General features: G+C 42.1%; 1 protein-coding gene across 5 annotated transcripts in view; it reads left to right on the forward strand.

Moving 5' to 3' along the window:
• Window positions 1-20,529, forward strand: part of ENPP2 (ectonucleotide pyrophosphatase/phosphodiesterase 2) — an 87,427-nt gene that overhangs the window by 59,336 nt on the left and 7,562 nt on the right. For 4 of the 5 annotated variants that reach the window (XM_035124969.2, XM_035124965.2, XM_035124968.2 and 1 more), the window contains 12 exons: window positions 1,603-1,755; window positions 4,170-4,278; window positions 6,609-6,734; window positions 8,114-8,145; window positions 9,591-9,718; window positions 11,335-11,422; window positions 12,032-12,119; window positions 13,119-13,291; window positions 14,795-14,843; window positions 16,138-16,277; window positions 17,144-17,279; window positions 18,254-18,331. In XM_035124969.2, the coding sequence (XP_034980860.1) occupies window positions 1,603-1,755; window positions 4,170-4,278; window positions 6,609-6,734; window positions 8,114-8,145; window positions 9,591-9,718; window positions 11,335-11,422; window positions 12,032-12,119; window positions 13,119-13,291; window positions 14,795-14,843; window positions 16,138-16,277; window positions 17,144-17,279; window positions 18,254-18,331 (1,300 nt within the window). The remainder of the gene's footprint in view (window positions 1-1,602; window positions 1,756-4,169; window positions 4,279-6,608; window positions 6,735-8,113; window positions 8,146-9,590; window positions 9,719-11,334; window positions 11,423-12,031; window positions 12,120-13,118; window positions 13,292-14,794; window positions 14,844-16,137; window positions 16,278-17,143; window positions 17,280-18,253; window positions 18,332-20,529) is intronic. The other variant, XM_035124966.2, reaches the window with a different exon arrangement.

The following is a 20,529-nucleotide window of genomic DNA, read 5'->3' on the forward strand; positions in this document are numbered from 1 at the left end:
TGTTCTGCTGCCCCTCTAACATGCTACCCTGGGATGGCAATTCTGATTTATTTAGAACCACTCGGTGGCCCAGTTTAAAGCTCTGGCTGTGCTTCTCTTAGAAAGAGCGAGTAAACTATGAGAATCCTTCCTTTCCTCCCTCCTCTGCTCCTCTCCTCATCAAGACTGCACGAAGCTTGAACTCTTCCTCCTCTTCTATATATATATATTTAAAAGAAACTCTGAAGCTGCTTTTTGGAGAGAGACAAATGGAATTGGATTAGCATCTCCCTTCCAGCTGCTTGCCTGGGAAGCAATGAAACAGCATGGCAGATGGTAACACTGTTTTTCCTTCCAAGAATGCGGGTCTGCGACTGAAACAACAAAGACGGCGAATGGCTAAGCGGATAGGAACAAACGGCGTTGTAAATCACTGCCGAGTCTGAACCTCCTTCGCTGCGTTTCCTTTCTTCATCTTTTTTTTTTTAAAAAATGAGCTGCACTGCACTATCTCCCTGTATGTGCCATCTTGCACTCTTCTGAGAAGCTGATCCTAAAAGATGCCAGAAACTCTCATTGGAGTAGTCAATTGGAGTTGCATGCCATGTGGCTTCTTTTAAAGATCAATTTAAAGTCGTCTCGGACAACTGCGCATTGCTTGCCTCTGAGGCTCTTCTTATTTCCAAATGGTTTTCTCCCTCTTCTTAACGCAATGGACGATTCGCTGTCACCTCCTCTCTCTCTCTGGCGTCTATCTTTAGGCCCTTTCCCAACAGGTGGCGCGGTGATTTTGCCCAGCAACAAAAATAAGTCCAATGTTGATGAAAACGACCTGGCTAAAAACAAAATGGTACCCTACAGGTGGCAGCTGTGGGATTATGTCTCATTCAGAAATATGTGTGGTTTTTTTTTTTTTTTTTTACAGAAAAGATCAATAGTGTAGTGCTACTTCCTGCCAAGAATATTGTGCCCTTCTGGTGGGGTTTTAATAATAATAATAATAATTGGGCATGCCTCTTGGCACATGGAACAGATAGATACAGACTAGCAAGCTGACCACATGGAAATAAAATGTGGATCATTTTTGTGGCCTCTTATACATTTGGCTCACATTTTGTGGATTATCAATATTTCAAGGCATAAACGCATCAAAAATCTGATGAAATCAAATTTTAGAGCATAAAATGAGGCCCTTTAGGAACACAGAAAGCTGTTTACTGAGACTATAGCTCAGTATTGTCTACACTGACTGAAAGTGGCTCTCCAGAGTTTCAGACAGGACAGGAGTCTTTTCATGACCTACCAGGGGATGCCAGGGATTGAACCTGGAACCTTCTGCATTCAAAGCAGATCCTCTACCACTGAGCCACGGCCCTTTTCCCACTAGAAAATAAACCTCTGCTTCGGGGAATTGTTGTTTCTGATGGGCTCTAGTTCCCTTCTTATAAGTAACTGACTGAAGTAACTTCACCCTGACTTGACCTCTGAACTACCTCTGGTGGCCTTAACCAAGACTTGGTGTGCTGATTCCTAAATCTGCTGCTGGCACAGGTAGTTTTAACTATCTGGTGTTAGCCGAGATGAGCTTTTTCTGAGTCCAGGCATCTCTCTCCGCCAGTACAGGAGAGTAGTTTTGGCTCACCTCTTACTCCATCTAAAAGACCTAAGAGAAAGATCACTCCTAAGAGGAGACAGAAAAGACGTGTTGATTCTTCAAAGAAAAGAAGAAAAGCGCCTAGAGCGGAACAGTACTCTGCGGAATCCCGTCGGAATAAAGTAAGTTTACAAAATTGACACGCACCAAATTCTGAAGCTCTTGTACCATTTGATTCTTTTTCTTTCTTCAACTTTGGGATTCTCTTCTTCATTGTGGAACTTCCATTGCGACCATCTTGAAAATATGTCAACAGACTGCTCCTGTTTAATCAGCAATGGTAGTCTGTCTCGTCTCCCTCTTTTTTGGACTTGTGTTCTCCTTGCACTAGCCCGTCATCTTAACTGTTTCAAAATATGTATATAAATGGTACAGACAGGGCACACCAGCAAATAAATCCTGCTGGAAAAAAAAGTTCATCCAAAGTTCTCTCTCCACAGATGGAAATGTCTAGACAAGCCCTTAGAGTCGAGCTTTTTACCAGACTTCATATCATCCTTTTCGGCTAAAAATCCTTTCTTGAAACTGGGTGTGTGCCCATCTGGAATAGTCTTACCAGTAGTGCCTGAGGGTTACTGAAAAAAATATTACCAGTTTACTTCCTTTCTTAGCATGGCACAAGGCTGCTATTCATCCCCTTACAATGGGGCATTAAAGGAAAAGCTGGGTCACATGAATTTGTCTGTAAAATCTTTTTCAATTTCATGGCCATCAGCTTAATATTTGATGTCAGCCATTTGTTTTGGAGGACTAACATGCCTCCTCGGAACTTCAGGCATGTTTTGAGGCGGTGAAAATTTGACAAGTGATATTGGGGCATCTGTTTGTTTGAGCAATCACAGCCCATGATTAGCAATCTGCACTTGGGACATCTATGGGATGTCTTCACTCAATCTTTAGGGTCTTCATAGGTCATAGAAATGACTTGGTTTGACATTGTGGAGTCTTGCCAAAGGTTCCCTAACTTTTAGAGCTGCAGAAGTAGACTGAAGTTGATGACTGTGTGTGCTTTATTTTACAGTATTAAAAATGCCTAGCTTTGGATTATTTCGGTCAATCTAGACGTAGGACATAAATGTATGTGACTAGTTGTCTTTTTCATCTTGCCAGTACCACTGCTTCAGGTTTCCTCAGAGGCAAATATTCCCGCAAAAGCAAACAAGCAAAGCCCACACCAAGCCGCACATTTGAAATGCATGAGTACTCCAAGTCCGAACTCCCAAGCTTGTGCCTGGGCATTAGAAAAGGTGGTGTGGGGGGGGGGAGCTTTTTCTGTGGTTCACTAATAAATAGGCAAAATGGAGTGTTGTGTAGGAAAAGAAGCATTTGCCCAGCAGCTTTCATTCTTAAATAGACAGCCGCTCAACTTTTCTCTAAAACTAATTTGTTAGATGGTCAAACATGAAGGCTATGCAGTCCTCTGCTTCCGTTGTCCCGTGAGGAATCTGAGGGAAGTATATTTTATTAAATGCAGGCATTGTATTTGTTTGGAGAAATGTATTGGCAAAAAACCTCCATGCTACGTCTTGGTAGTGCATTGTGTGGTGTTCGAATATTTTGATTGTATATGTCTATTGTTTAAAAGTATGGATTTCAGGCATCTTTAATATGTTTAACCAAGGCCTTTTAAAAAAGCTTAAGCAAGTGGAAGAGGGGCTCACTTAAAATTTGAAGTCTTCTGTTATGTTACTTAAGAATACAAGTCTACAAAAGACCTGCGTTCTAGCACACTTTGCAAGCTAGTTGGTATTTCCATATGATCATCTCAGTTTCTTAGACCAGTGGTTTCCATACAGGGGCTCAAGCTTCACCACCATTTGATGGATTTCGCAGAAAATCTTACTATCACTTCGAATGTCAAATATGCTAACGCTCATGTGAAAAACATGGAAGGATAACATCACGGGGAGTGCAAATTAGTGGAGATGAAGGTTATAGTCCTATACACACTTATCTGGAAGTATGTCCCATTGAACTCAATGGGGCTTACTATTGAGTAGATATGTGTAGGATTGCACCGTAAGCCTTATCAGTGACTACTAAACATATGGAAAGTGGGATGCTGGGCTTGCTAGTCCCTTGGTCTGCTCCAACACTGGATTAGACTATGTTCTTTATCGTTCTGGATTTTATTTTTTCTGACACTATACATTTGAAGGCATGATGATAATAACCCCAAGTCCAAAGCTGGGGTTTGGCTGTGTAAAATTGAACTGGAAAATGAACCAAAGTGTGAGAGTTGGGTGGGAAAGAGCTGGTTTTCACCCTTTGTGTAAATACATAAGGTGTTGTTTTCATTTAGCCAGTCTGTTAATTTGATAAGCAGATGACGGGCATGGAGTTTGGAGGGGATGTTCAGCAGGCTAATGGGGTGGTAATTTTGAGGGAGGGTTTTATCCCCTTTCTTATAAATTGGCACGATGAAGTTCCATTTCCAGCCAGCTGGCATTTGAGCTGTGTTATTTATATGGGTATAGAGCTTGGCCAGGACGGGTTGCCACCATTCCATATCATATGTAAATATATGCATATTTAGATGTTGCATCCGCTACGAGAGATTGACAAGATCCTGGGACAACTAATGGATGGGCTGAAGCAGTTGAACCTCCACCGATGTGTCAACATTATCTTCGTTGGTGATCATGGTAATTGGTTTTTTTTTTTTAAAAAAAAAAACTTTATGAATATGTCTCAGCTAATGTTTTTGAATACTTAAAGGTCTCCAGTTAGCAAAAGGTGTCAAGGGAGTGTTGGTAAATGAGAGAGCTGCTTCTTCAGGAGTTGTGCGACTTCCAGCATGTGTCCTCATGTTTTTAAGACGTACACATATCGTCATGTCTTCAGTGGAAAATAGGGAGAAACATATGAAATGAGTGCAAACACAAATATCTAAAGCAGTGATGAGCAACCTTTTGAGCTTGGTGTGTCAAAATTCACCAAAAAACCGAGCATAACTCGGGTGGTGTGTCACTTCAAGAAAAAACCCATAATTTCGCGATATTTATAATTTAAGTAACAAAAATGTATAATTGTAATATATAACTGTGTTTAATAAACCAAAAACTAATTATTTAACCAAACCAAACCAAAAAACAACCCTTATTTATCACAAAGTTCCCAGAGTTGTTGAGCTTTTTGGGGGGAGCTGCTGACCAAAGTTTTGGAGGTTTTTGGGGGGGGGTGCAAAAGTTGCTTTGCTTTTTTGGGGGAGGGGGTGCCCCAAAGCGCATTGGGGAAAGAGAACAGAAATAAATGACGAATAATACCTTCACTGGAACTAACACGCAGCACCGACATAGTCTGCCAAAGCGCCAAAAAACCCAGCACAGAACAGGTTAAAAAACCAATCTCTGGCTACCAGCAGCAACAACAACAAAAAAGGATCCGGGTTTTAACAGTGGAGACAAGCTCTAGCTCTAGCGGAGACAAGCTGTAGGAGGAGCAGGAGAACAAATGGGGAAACAACAACAACAACAACAACAACAACAACAACAACAACAACATGAATTGGCCGATGGGGCGCGTGCCAGCAGTGAGGGCTTTGCGTGTCACGTCTGACACGTGTGTCATAGGTTCACCATCACTGATCTAAAGGAAGGAAGAGGATGAGGTGTTGTCTTGCAGTGGTTTATTGCCACTTCAGGTCTTCTGAAGTCTAGTCTTGTTCGGCAATTTGTATTTGACTTTATCACATTTATCACTAATGTGTCAAACAGTTTGCTGAGAGATGAACTACTGAAAGGTTAAAAAACAAAACAAAACAATCCAACCCAACCCAACCCAACCGAAGGATAGTTCAGATGTCACCCGCCTGAAGAGTTCACTGCTTGTCTCCCAAACCTATTAATCTAGTCATAAGAACTGAGATTCTGCTTGTGCTGCTGGAACAACTGTTGGAACAAGCCCACACAATATGAGTTCAGTCTAGGACAGAGATAGATGGTCCAGGATGATGGTTATCTAATTCCTTATTTGAGCATAGGTTGTTGATGGGTCAGGGCTGCATCCCCCAGAAGAGAATGTCAAAACCAGTTTGAGCTTATTCTAGGCAGATAGAATGACCTCATTCAACTTTTTGATTCTTTAAGTTTTTGGTGTGAATTCTTTCTTACTGAAGTCTGGCCAGGGTAATGTCCAATTAATCATTTCTAAGAGTATGACAACAATAAATACAGACAAGAATGATGCCAAGAATGATGATGTTGTTGTTGTTTTTGTAAATGTGTGATTCTGTTTGTCTTTTTGTTTTTGTTCTTTTTAAAAGTTTGGTTATTGATTGTTATGATTTGGACAATTTTGTTTTTTGTTTTTGTTTTGGTGTGATTGTGAATGTATTTTTAATGTGTAAATCAATAAAGTTTAATTTTATATATAAAAAAAGAATGATGCCAAGAAGCTATAACTACAGAAACCTTGACAAAGTTGATAATTTAGTTATGAACCTCAGGTATATTAAGCCACCTCTTATTGCTAACAGATGTTTTATAGGGCTATTTTACTTTTAAAAGCCAGTGCATTAGTATTTTCAGTGCTCAGACTGCAGTCTGAAGTATACGTTCTAGAGAAAAGAATCATGCAAGTCAGTGGAACCTAAGCACTGAGTAAACATGCTGAAGATTGGGCTGCAAGTCTCTGTCCATAAATTTCCTTGACTTCCTTAGCAGAGGTTAACTGTGCTTGTCATAGTTCTTGTGATATTCTAACTGGAGTTTATTTCTAAGCCCAGTTTTATGCCTTTATCTTCACTGCAATCACCATCTTAGCAAAATCTTAGAGACTTCTGATTCTTCTTATTTATGACTAGGGGTGTTCTCAGGGAGGCTGCCATTGGATGGGGGGGCACATGCTGTGAAGTTAAAGAAATAAACTGTTAAGGGCTCCCAGAGTCTTAACCTCTACATCAGTTTGCTCTCAAGTAACAAATATTGATGCCGGAGTCTCCCTACCGGCTTCTAAATCATGTTTCTTGATACAGGGATGGAGGATGCCGCTTGTGAAAGAACTGAATATTTAAACAACTATCTGTCCAATGTGGATGACATAATTCTGATACCAGGAACATTGGGGCGCATCCGTGCCAAAGCTAACAGCAACGTCAGATGTAAGTTGAACTTAGCAGTATTCGCCTTTTCATCTTTGCATATTTCCTGATATATATACTTTTTCCTGCTGCCAGAAATGATGGTAGTATGAAGATAACACTCTTGCTGGGAGCGATCTTGTTTTAAGAAACGCTTCCTAATTCAGGGATTTTGAGATACTGGTGATGTTTATTTTCTTGCATTTATCTTCCACTTTACTTTCTCCACGGAACACAAGGGGGCACAAATTTAATTCTCTGATGATCCCCCATCCCAGAATTGACCAGACTCAGACTTGCTTAGCTGTAGCAAGCTGTAGCAACTTGAGTGCCTTCAAACCATAACCTGGTGCCCGTTGAATAATAATAATAATAATAGCTTATTATTTATACCCCGCCCATATGGCTGGGTTTCCCCAGCCACTCTGGGCGGCTCCCAATAGAATATTAAAATCATGAGAAAACATCAAACATTAAAAACTTCCCTATACAGGGCTGTCTTCAGATGTTTTCTAAACATTGGTGGGTTTTTTTGCCTGCAAAAATGGTTTTATGCTATTTCATATTTTCTTACAAAGGAATGTGGATTCTGAGCCTCTGATAACAAGTAGACGACTATGGACAGATACTTAAATCTACAGGATGGCTTGTGTTTTGGCTTGTGTTGTTTTATTTATATTTATTGTTTATTTATTTAATAAAATATATTTTTAAAAACCTGCGAAGTGGTTTACCAAAACAAAAAAACACCACAGCAGTAAAATCAAGAAAAATTAACAATCCTACTTTAAAACATACAAAAGCTAAAATATTAAGATTAAAATTGCTTCAACTTCCTAAGCATCTAGGTATGCTTATTGCTTACCTAAAGAAGAATGCTTTTAACAGGTGCCCAAAAAGAGTCTAGCAAAGGCACGTGCTTTGTTGAAATTTCAGCCTTCACGACATAGGGAAACAGTCAAGTAAACAGCTATTTTTGTGGAGGAGGGTCAAGATATTGACTGACATGCATGAAATTTCATATGGAGCTATATAATCCCTAGTGTAGTAAAAATAAGACATTTGGAGCAGGCATTTTTTTTTAAAAAAGTTTTTTTTTATGAACTGCCCTAGTAGGGCAGTAATTGTTCCTTGATAATTTGTCACACACACCCCTCCATGATGGCATCTGGGGCCGACCGCCCCCCCTTACCTATGCCCCTGGCTCTAGCACAAAGCATAAATGTTTCTTCCACAATCAGGAGACCCTTTCCACACATCTAAATGCATGGTTTGGATCCATCCCAGAATGCAAAATAAAAGCATTTTTAATATGAAAGCTAATTCTTGTAACTCAAAACTTTTTCTCTAGCTCAAGGTTCAGTTGATTTCACTCTTTCCCCCCCCCCTTTCTCCAACAGATGATCCAAAAGCCATTGTTGCTAATCTCACAGTAAGTATTCGCTTAGCACACACTCTTCCGGCTTCTAATTATGGGCTGAGCATTTACAGTGCTACTAACACGGAAATTGGTCAAGAGGATGATGATCAGACTATCATAAAGCCTCTTAAATAGGAGCGTTCATGGGTGTGGAAGAAAGCTCATCACGGTTTCCACTGTTTTGTTGCTGCTAACAGATTTTTATAACTTTTCTGGATGACATGCACCAACTTGATGCCTTAATTCTCTGAACACAGTCCCTTTATCCCATCCCTTTGGAAATGGAAAAAAAACTCTTTTCCAAGTAAATATTTTGCTAGCACTCCATTGAAAGAATTGACATCTCTGTTTTTAAAGAGGGGGGGATGAGTTTAGACTCGGAATTTGGATCTTTGGAAAACGGAAGTCATCTCAGCATTGTGTTAACACAATTTCTTTCCACCCTCAGCACCCCAATCTTAAAAATTTTGGTGGAAGAAATTAAGCAAACAGCCTGTAACTCACTGCAATCAATTGCAGATGACAAACTCTCAGAGCCCAAACTGTGGTGGTTGTATCCAACCAAGTTATACTCGTAGGAGACCCATTTAAATTAATGGATCTAAAGTAGGTACGGCCACTATTTTCAATGACTCTAACATTGGATTTGGGATGTATGAAGGCTTCAATTCCCCTTCTGCTCTTTCTTCATCACAATTGGCGCTGTTTCTGTTTTGCCACCGTTCAGTTTCCACCCAGCACTAAACTTTTCACGTTGCTGCCCACTCTTTAGTGTCACTTTTGCAACTTACAAATTAAGCATAATCAATTATGTTATTATTTGCACACTGTTCATTTCAATGTGAAGGAAGCATCAAAACCAAGTGTGAAAATGTCATTCGTTGTGTGTCGGCCGCGGGCTTTAAAACAACAACATGGTTTTCAGCAAATACAAATTGTAATAGCTGGATTGATACCGATCATATTTGCTGGATTCATTTCCTTTCTAGACCTGGGATGGTCAATTTGTACTTCACAGTTTCCTACTGGAATTCTCTGACATCCCTACATTAGATGTTACTGTAGGTGTTTGGGTCCTGAAGCCTCAGCTCACTGCTTATGTGCCTGCAGCCTCAAGTTAAGTTCTCATCTGGGTGCTTGGCAAGGCTGCTTGAAACCCTGTGGAGCTGCTGCCAAGCAGAGTAGACAATACTAGTGGAGGTAGGCAAATGATCTGACTTGATATAAGCTTTATAAGAGATAGACTAGAGGGTGCACTGCTATTAAGTAAGGCTAGGTTTAGAAAGGGTTCCTGGTTCTGACAGCAGATGACTAGCTCAGTTGGTAGAGCATCAGACTCTTAATCTCAGGGTGGTGAGTTTGAGACCCGGACTGGGCAAAAAGGTTCATGCCCTGCAGTGGGTTGAGCTTGATGGCCCTCGTGGTCCCCTCTCCAACTCTACAATTCTGTGTTTCAGTGCAGGAAGCCTGACCAGCACTTCAAGCCGTATTTGAAACAGCATCTCCCTAAGCGTTTGCATTATGCGAATAACCGAAGGATTGAGGATATTCATTTGCTGGTGGAAAGAAGATGGCATGTGGCCAAGTAAGCAGACGTCTTCCTTCGCTTACGACTTTTTGCCTTTTGAGATTTCCAGTGAACTAGATCTAATGCCTGTAAAAAAGCAAAGCAATGAATTGAGCTTGGTTTCTTATCCATTGCTAAAGAAACCAGCCATGTCTGTATCAGTGACTGTTGACATACAGAATTGCTGCATGGTTACTCATTAGTCTTAAAGAGTCCTATAGAGAATTATAAAAACGTACATATTGCAAGCTGGACTCAAGAAAATTGAAGAGTTTCCTATCGCAATAATTTTTCTTTGATTTCCTTAGCGGCACAGCTATAACAGTGTGAATGATCCTCAGAATTATAAAAGAATATTGCTTAGACTAAGGCTGCAATCTTAGCCCTGCTTATTTGTGGTTTACTTGTGAGTAGCTGTTGTTAGGATTGCAGCCTTAGTTTTTCAAGAGTTGAGAAGAGGTTTCTTGCTAAAAAAATTCTAATGGTGTGTTAGATTTTCATTAACATTTAACTAGGGTGGGTGATTGTCTGTCTGGGGCCAGGTTAATTCAGTTCACAATTAAAGTTGAATCTTTCAAATTTGCAGTTCCCGGAACAATATGAAAACAGAAACGCAGCCTATCTGAATTTTTAGCTGCCCAATCAAAATAATGTTTACAAACATGCATATATTAGCAGGGAAATGTGGATGAAAGCAAAAATATTGGTGAAAATAACATGCAAAAATGTGTGGTATTAGGATAAATTGCTTGCATATACCGGTATATACATGTCAAAGCGTGCGTGTTGGGTTTAAATTCGGACAAAAATGTTGAAGAATTTTCATGAGGTTTGGGTTTTTTAAAAATTCCAAATTGCTGCAGAAATGTGAAGAATTGAATCTGAATTGGAAGTGAGAAGCAGAGAGAGTCAAAATTAACAGATCCTTTTATCCCTACCTTTGCGTGAATAGCTGCCTTTCTGCAATCGGGTCATTTCCAGATGACATGCTAATTGAGCATTCAAGCATATTTATTTGCACAAAGTGAGAGCCAGTGTGGTGTAATGGTTAAGAGCGGTAGACTCCTAATCTGGGGAACCAGGTTCGAGTCTCCGCTCCTCCACATGCAGCTGCTGGGTGACCTTGGGCTAGTCACACTTCTTTGAAGTCTCTCAGCCCCACTCACCTCACAGAGTGTTTGTTGTGGGGGAGGAAGGGAAAGGAGATTGTTAGCCGCTTTGAGACTCCTTCGGGTAGTGATAAAGCGGGATATCAAATCCAAACTCTTCTTCTTCTTCTTCTTCTTCTTCTTCTTCTTCTTCTTCTTCTTCTTCTTCTTCTTCTTCTTCTTCTTCTTCTTCTTCTTCTTCTTCTTCCAATGGTTCCGCAACCTTGCATCAAGCCATTGTTATCCCACATTTGGTGCATTGTTGCATCATTTCCCTTGCCACTAAAAGTTAGGTTTGTAGTTCTTTTTTTGGCGGGGTTAGGGAGCAGGCTTGCCGCACAACCATGCCAAATCCGCTTCAGTTCTGCAACCTGAATTTGCTGGTCTGTGATTGAATCCCACCGGTAAAAAAAAGTGGCAGTCCATGGGGCATTTGAACTCCTTTGTGGTAGTAAAAAAATAACAACATATTCTTAAAACTTCTAGGAGACCTGGAGACGTGTTTAAGAAAATATCAGGAAAATGCTATTTCCACGGAGACCACGGCTATGATAACAAGATCAATAGCATGCAGGTAGGCGGTAGCAGAATACTGTACTTGAAGGTGGGATGGCAGGCATTGTTAACACAAAAGTAACATTCTTGAATTAGCTTAAAGGGTAGGCAGAATGCTTTATCTCCCAGCTGGTTAGTAAAATTGCTCTCCCTGCTCATTAGAGATTCAGAGGGATTGTGTATTTCCGCTCTTGGTGCTAAGCAGCACGGGGCTGAGATTGGAAATGAAGCCTCTGGCTACTGTTTGAGACGAGAAGCCAACATTACCTTCCCAATCCCTATTCCAGCACAGGAGTGGAAGTAGGTGGAAAGTCTCAAAGCAGAAGGCAACATTTCCAGCCATTTCACTCAAGCACTGGAGTGGACAAGGATGGATAGGGGTGTGTGTGTTTGTGTGCAGGAGCATCTGACTGCTTGTGTTTGTGACAGAGGGGAGACTACAGGTCTGGTGAGCGTGTTTGAACATTGTGTGTTTACGTACAGACATAGGCCACAAGCAGCTGGCACGTGGCCCTCGGAAGGCTGGCTTGAACATCAGTGTGGCCCTCTAGACAGCCGCTCCCAGATTACAAAATGCATTCGGCCACAATGACACTACTGTTTCTTCTTTTCTGTCTTTCTCTCTTAGACGGTCTTTGTAGGCTACGGACCTTCATTTAAATTCAGGGCAAAAGTGCCTCCTTTTGAGAATATAGAACTTTACAATGTGATGTGTGGTAAGTGGAAACACTCGTTTTCTCTTTCTTTCTTTCTTTCTTTCTTTCTTTCTTTCTTTCTCTCGTTCTCTCGTTCTTTCTTTCTTTCTTTCTTTCTTTCTTTCTTTCTTTCTTTCTTTCTTTCTTTCTTTCTTTCCTTCCTTCTTCTGTTCTAGGACCGCATTTTTCTTTTGAGCAGTTCTGTTGCAGGCTGAAGAGCAGAATCCTATATTGTTGCCTCTTGCAGGGCGATCTGCCATGCTTCCTTAACTCCCATTGCCCTGTCCCAGCTCCTGCCAAACTAGCAGTTCGAAAGCACACCAGTGCAAGTAGATAAATAGGTACCACTGCGGCGGGAAGGTAAACAGCATTTCCGTAAGCTCTGGTTTCCGTCACGGTGTCCCGTTGAGCCAGAAGTGGTTTAGTCCTGCTGGCCACATGACCCAGAAAGCTGTCTGTGAACAAACGCCAGCTCCTTTGGCCTGAAAGCGAGATGAGCGCCGCAATCCCATAGTCGCCTTTCCCTTTCCCTTAACCTTAACCTGCCCTTCAGCAAAAGTGCTTTCAGTGTGGCTGACAAATAATAATAATAATAATAATAATAATACCCCAGCAATCATTAAAATTCAGATAATGTTACAACGTCCAGGAGTAAAACATGGTGGCCAGGTGAAATTGGGTTAAGCAGAGATTGAAAACATGTTCACCTGATGGGGAAGACTGTTTCTGTCTCTCTGCCGGTCTCTCCATCATCTATCACTTTCCACACATGCCTCGAGGCATTGTGTGACATGCAATAATAACAGTTAAAAACAGCACAGGCAATAACACCAGATGAATTTAAAAACAATATGAAGTAACAGCCATGGCAGAACCCTCTCCCAAAGAACAATTTCCTGTATATAAGTTGCTGCCTTGGCAGACAAGGGGCAAATGTCTCCTTGCCTTTCAGTTTGTAGTCTTGAAAGTGCCACAGTGAGCTGGCGTGCAGAACTTAGTTTCATTCTATGCACCCTCCAGATCTTCTTGGATTAAAGCCTGCTCCTAACAATGGGACCCACGGAAGCTTAAATCACCTCCTCCGGAGCAACACATATAAGCCAATCATGCCAGAAGAAGTTACTCGGCCGCTCTATCCTGTGGCTACAACACCTTCGTCTGACTATGACCTGGGATGCACCTGTGAGGACAAGGTAAGGCCGTGGGAAGCTCTGGCTACCCGGAAGGTCCACCAGGCAATTGCCTCTTTGAATGTCTGCTAGCAATGTCTGAAATGCTTCATGACTCGTAATCTGGGGAACCGGGTTCACTTCCCTGCTCTTCCACATGCAGCTGCTGGGTGACCTTGGGCTAGTCACACTTCTCTGAAGTGTCTCAGCCCCACTCACCTCACAGAGTGTTTGTTGTGGGGGAGGAAGGGAAAGGAGAATGTTAGCCGCTTTGAGACTCCATAGGGTAGTGATAAAGTGGGATATCAAATCCAAACTACTACTACTCTTCTTCTTCAACGTGACCTGGCAAGTGATACCAATCATTCTCTCCTGGACTGCCATTGAATGTGTCTCAGGTTGCCTATAGTAGGCTGATTTTTCCCCTTGCAATGAGCAATACTGGTCTCCTCCCTGCTGCTGTTGATGAGGAGGAGGAGGAGAAGGAAGAGGCAAAGAGCAAGTTCCACTCCCTAGAGTGGTTGTAAGGAGATAAGTGCTGGCTGAGGTCGATCTTGGTAGATCCAATGGCACCCTGGTACCCAAGAAACCTCCAAGCTGCACCTCTTCCCCAGGAACCTCACGGGGGTGTTAGTTTTTCTCCCTTAAAAAATTACATGGAGCTGAAAGGAGGAAGTTGGAAGAGTGGTTCTCTGTTCCACTTCCTGTTTCAGCTCTATGTGCCTTTCAAGGATCAGGTTAATTCTACTGGATCTGACTTTTACCCAGGTCCATTGGGGAAGTGTTGCTTGTGCATATGTTTGTTTTGGGGGGAGCCTGGGAGGCAAACAAGGGGAAGGGGAGAGTAGTCACCAAAGTGCCTACTACAGCACTTGCCGAACAATCCAAATGTCACAGTAAGCCCCCAAAGGTTGGTAACCCCTATGACTTTGGTTTTTAAAAATCTAAGCCTTTGTATGTTTTTTTTGTTTTTTTTTGCTGCAAAGGGAGCCAGTTTTCAAATGCTAAGATGATGTGGCATGCAGACTCCTGGAGAGTTGGGGCCTGGAGTCTTGCCTAATGAGAGATTCATGCCCGTGTCCTGCTATAAGGAGGCTTGCAGGGCAAAGCAGTTGACTTGACTGGTGCTTGAACCTTGCACAAATCCATCAGTCTTCCCAGTTTAGCTGCATGGATTGGCCTGGGCATCCTACCAAGTAGAGGACTGTTCAGACACTCATCAAGAGAAGACCTTAGACAAAGAACTGAGCGGATTTTTATAACCCCTTTTGATCTGGCATGCATGCAGAACTTTAGCATATTCTTTCTCGTCAGTAGTTGCTTGCAAAGGGTATAGCAGAGACGTGTCCTTACAAATTTGGAAATCTTACCCAGAGCCCTTTTGACAGGACTAGTCTTGCTTTGCAAGGTAAATATTGAGAACGGGAATAAGAGAATGTTCTCTTAGTCCAGCCGCCGATCTTTTAGTTCAGCTGCCAATCTCCTATGTGCCCTGTGTGTATGCTTTCTTTCTTTCTTTTTTACTAGAATAAGTTGGACGAACTCAATCGGCGTCTTTATGTCAAAGGAACGGAAGGTGAGGACACGGGGGCCAACTCAGTCAAATGAACCATTTTATTTCTCATGCTTAGCTTACTAAACTGCCAGTTTAACATGATAAGAAACCAGCCAGCATCTTGTGCATTTCTAACCAGGCAAATTTTGCTAGAAGTTGTTTAGGGAGCGTATGCACCCCTCACTCAAATCCCTTGCTGTCTATCTGCTCCCTTCCCTTCTGCCACACGTAATAGTTGCCGTGGCTGCCGTGCTATGGTGGCAGCAGGCATGAGCTAAAGGGCAGAGCACTTTGATTCCCGTGGCCAAAGATTCCCCTGGGAAATGTAGTTTTATAAAACTAGGTGCTGGGGAGATGCCTTGTCTGGAAGCTTGTCACTGGTGGAGCAGTTCGTGCGCTCATGCGCACATGTGGAGAATCAGTTGGGGGGGGGGAGTTGAGTGAGCAGAGTCTGAACCAGATAAGAATGATTGGGTGTTGTAATACTTGTTTCTTATTTGAGCCCGGGAATGCAAGTTGCAGCAACGCTGGCTATCTTTAGAGCACTTCTGAATGTTCAGAGGGAAACCCCACACTGTCGCATGATTGCTTTCAACCCTGGAAAGCAGACTGATTTTACTTCCAGTGTGCTTAAAGACAGCTGTGTGTATCTTGTATTTTTTAAAGGTGTACACAAGTTCAATGTGCTTGCAAGCAGGGTCTTGCAGGCGTTCAGGGCCGGCCCTAAGGCAAGGCTGGGTGGCGCAATGCACCAGGGCACCAGGCCGCCAGGGGAGGTGCCACGCTGCTGCGCCCGCCCGCCGTGCTGAGAAACGGGGCGGGGGGCGCCGGAGGGATCGTCGCGCCAGGGCGCCTGATATGCTTAAGATGGCCCTGCAGGCGTTGATTAGATCATGAGGTTCGTTGTAGCTCTCTGATAAGTATACACTCGGTGGCTGGCTAACCTAGGTTTGCCATGACATAATGTTTGTGCAAATATTTAAATGTATATGCACCAACAACCTTCACATATACAAGGAGATTAAAAAATGTGTACAAAATCTCATGCTCGAAGTCTTGAAAGTCCAGTATAAAGTGCAATAATCAAGTCCGATAATAAAGTGCTATGATGTATCATGCCTTCTTATTTCTTCCCATGCGTTCTTATCTCATCCGACGGGCGGCCAGCTTCTTCCCCGTTTCACAGGAATGGTTTCCTCAGGGGGTGGACTCTTTCTTAAGTTATAAATTTGTATAAATTTATATGAGGCACCATATAAATTTATATGATGCATCTCTTCCCATGTGTTCTTATCTCATCTTCTGTAAGTTGCAGATAACAAGCACCTCCTCTATGGTCGCCCAGCTGTTCTTTACCGTACAAAATACAGCATTTTGCACCACCACGACTTCGAAAGTGGCTACAGCGAAACATTCCTGATGCCTCTCTGGACGTCCTACACTATTTCAAAGCAGGTGACTGTTTTCCTGAATCTCTTAATGCTCTCCCCAGGGAGGCTCACCGGGCACCTTCATTACATACTTTTAGGCTCCAAGCGAAAACATTCCTCTTCTCCCAGGCCTTTGGCTAATTAAAGAGTCTATGGCCTTTTAAACTCTCTCTCTCTCTCTCTCTCTCTCTGTGTGTGTGTGTGTGTGTGGTGGGGGTATTGTTTTTGTTTGTTGCTATGTTACTTTTTTTGTTTTCGTTTTGTAAACCACCCTGTGATCCTTGGATGAAGAGCAGTACAGGGATTTGATAAATGAATAAATCTGTGGGTAACAGGATTCTGGGTTTTCAGTCTAATCCAACAGGACTCTCCTCCTGTACTCCAGGGTGCGAGATGGGGAATTGGGTTTGCATTGCTTATCTAAGTACGAAACATGCAGGAGAATAGGCTCTTTTAAGAAACGATGTACTTGGGTTGGTCTTTTTCGGAACAGCAATGGAAGAGTAGGCATTAGATTTCTGTGCAGTAGTACCTCGGGTTAATAACTTGATTCGTTCTGGAGGTCCGTTCTTAACCTGAAACCGTTCTTAACCTGAGGTACCGCTTTAGCTAATGGGGCCTCCCGCTGCCACCGCATGGCTGCCCCGCGATTTCTGTTCTCATCCTGAAGCAAAGTTCTTAACCCGAGGTACTATTTCTGGGTTAGCAGAGTCTGTAAACTGAAGCGTCTGTAACTTGAGGTACCACTGTACTTGCTAGGGGATCCATATTTTCCTGCTGAGAAATTCTGAATATTAAGCAGCATCTAAGTAAATGAAATAAACAGCAGTATTTCTCCTCCTCCTTCTCTTTCTCCTCCTCCTCCTCCTCCTCCTCCTCCTTTCAATGCAGGCAGAGGTGCCTGGAGCCACAGAGCAGCTGGCCAACTGTGTGAGACCTGACCTGCGCATCTCTCCAAGCAATAGTCAGAGCTGCACGGCCTACAGAGTGGACAGACACATGTCTTACGGATTCCTTTTCCCTCCCCGTAAGCTTAAATTTGGATTTGGGGCACGGTAGCTACAGATTCTGTTCCTCGCTGGCCATCTGTGCCAGTCCAGATGATGGTGATGGAACCTGAACAGGGCTCCAAACAAGGGGAAGTGAATGCATATGGGAGAGAACTTGCTGCTTTTTGTAGCTGTGGTTCCCACAGCTGAAGAGGCAAGCCGCTGCATAAGCTTGAGCGGCAGCAGGTCTCTTTCAGTTTAGTATCCTCCCAAGTGATCTCGGGGCAATGCTGAGCACACATATACTCTTCCCAGTGCAGAGAACCCTGCATCCTCCAACACTAACTTGAGATGTTGTTAATTTACCCAAAGTAAATCTGATTTATTTTATATCGCCTCTCAGGCTTCTGTTCCTTGATACCAAGGTATATTTAGCACTACCCCTTTAGGGATATAATATTATTTCAACATTATACTATTATTTTGCTGGTGGTGTGCAAAAATCTATTCTGCAGTCAGACCCAGGTACATGCCGCAGAAAGGAAGAAGTAGGGAGGTGCAGATTTCATGCAGCAGCAGAAAAATCTGAACCCAGAAAAACACACCCAGGGGGGTCCATGGCATCAGGGCAACCCAGTCAGATGTGCAGGGTACTTATTATTATTATTATTATTATTATTATTATTATTATTATTATTTATCATTATCATCACCTTATTTATCATTATCACCACATTTCTTTTTTTTTGCCCATAGGAACGCATTAATTAAATTTCAGTGCATTCCTATGGGAAACCGCGATTCGCAAGATGAATTTTTCGCAAAACGAATTCGTCTTGTGAGTCACCATCAGACCGCAAGATGCCCTCGTCTTGCGAAAAATTTGTCTTGCAGGGCACTCGTCTTGCGAGGTACCACTGTACAGGGGATGTCTGTCCTTGCAGCATCTCAGTAGATACCATAACCACCAATATAAAGTAATTCTGACAGGATGTATCTTTTTCTCTTTCAGAACTCAGTTCCTCAGCAGATGCAAAATATGATGCTTTTCTAATAACAAATGTCATTCCGATGTATCCTGCCTTCAAAAGTACGTACCTGGTTCTGATCTGCATTGGTAAAACTCTGCTTCTGGCTCTTCTGCACATGTGTCTGCTTTCAATGCCAGGGCAGAATCCTTGGGGGGAAATGAGTCTACCTGGTAATTTCACCTTCCTGGTAATTTCAACGTGCACCAGGAAGCAGGGAAAGATCAGATTGTGCGTGCATGTTGTAAATCAGTTCAAGGTTTTTAAGGAAAACCTTCTCATAACTGTAAAGTTCATGAAAGCATCAATCATATAAATAACTCCCCGGCTATGATTTTATGAGGGGCATTTGCATGCTACCCCATAATGTAATTTGATTTACTAGCAGCTTGCAATAAATAAATAAAATTAACCATAAAATCAAACCACAGAAACAAACATCACAAACTGTCTTCCACTGCCCAAAATTAAAAACATAGATTTAAAACTTGGCTGCCCCCATCTGACTACATATGTTTGTTTACAAGGCTTGGTCTTTATGTGCCACTGAAAAGACCACAGAAATGGCACCAGGCAAGGCTCCCTAGGAAAGCTATTCTATAACCAAGGTGCCATTACTGAAAAGGCCCTCTCCCTGCCTCACTTTACTTGGGAGCTCCACCCAGAGCGCAACCGAGGAAGAGGGCCAGCACTTTAAACTGGGCCCAGAAACAGACTATGAATACAAAAACCAACATCATGCAAACCTAATAATAATAATAATAATAATAATAATAATAATAATAATAATAATAATTTCTTATTTATATGCCTCCCATCTGACGGGGTTGCCCCAGCCATTCTGGGCAGCTTCCAATAAATTAAAACATCATACACAGTAGAACATCAAACATTTTAAAATTCCCTATACAGGGCTCCCTTCAGATGTCTGCTGAGAAGGAGACACACTGAGCTGAATAAGACAACAGAGGATCTCCTCCGGAAGAATTGTTTATTTGAGCATTCGTCCTAATTTGCTTGCACAGAAGCTATATGCCTTCCTGTCAATCAATTGCCGCCCCATACTTTTTAATGTGCTTCCCCATCACTTTCCTAACTGCAAGAAGCCTAGATTTTTTTTACAAGTGGATTTGATGTGACTGAGCACTTTTAAACCACTTGAATTGCAAAACCGTGAGTTTCCAGTGTGCAATTTAATCCCTCCCTAGGAACGCTGACAGACTGGCAGCGACTCATGAGCGAGTCTGTAAAAGCCTTGGTGACTAAATGGGGCCATTGTAGGCACTGCTTGCCTGCGGAAGGCATCCTAAAAAAACCAAAAACAGCACAGGGCAAATAGCATGATCCACCTAAAAGCACAATGTTGGGGAACTACAGTTGGCATCTATGTGTGCTTGCATGCGTAAGGTCATGTGTAAGGACAGCAAAAGAAACCCATCCTGTTTTTGTAGGCAAGAACAATGTGATATCTGTGTGGTGCCCCTGGCAATGCCAGCCTCGGAGTGGCACTGTGTATTTCCTCCCAGAGGGAGGGAAATGAGAGAACAAAACATGGGAGCAGGAAAATAAAAATAAAAACAGAAAAAATAAAATGAATTTGTATGATCTGCTGGTCTTGGATATTTGACCCAAAAGCATGGGAAGTGAATCTTTGAATACTGTGCCATGTTTTCAAATATGAATGCATAAACACAGAATTTGTGGATTATGTACTATGTTTTTAAAAAGAATTGTCCTTGAGAATTATGGTTTTAGAATTGTTAGTTAATGTAATCCTAGTAGCATGATAATGCAGGCAATTAAATTTAATGATTTAAAATTGCAGAAAGTTTAGAAATATGTGCTTTATGCTTGTTCGATTTGTTTACTCTTTGATGTTTCCTTTATTTCCCAATAAAGATATTATATATATATATATATATATATATATATATATATATATATATTGCAGGCATACATATCATTTCTATCAATAAAAACATCCATTAACCCCCCTGGTTATAGCAATGCAGATTAGTATAAATTTCCTGACAGCCCCACTTTGTCAATTCCAGAAAATGACCAACAAGGTCCATGTCGTGTGGTCTACTCAAACAAATTCCGATTCTCACCTTTTTTGTTAAAATGAATTACTAGCAAAATGCCCATAATAGTGGTGGACTTGGGCGTGTGTGGAGACTTTGCTGGTGTGTTAAAAACCACCCTTAGGGGTGTACTGTGTGTGCATTCTTTGTGCTGCAGGTATGCATTGTGCCAGTGT

Source organism: Zootoca vivipara, chromosome 8 (assembly GCF_963506605.1).
Source record: "Zootoca vivipara chromosome 8, rZooViv1.1, whole genome shotgun sequence".
NCBI classification, from domain to species: domain Eukaryota; kingdom Metazoa; phylum Chordata; class Lepidosauria; order Squamata; family Lacertidae; genus Zootoca; species Zootoca vivipara.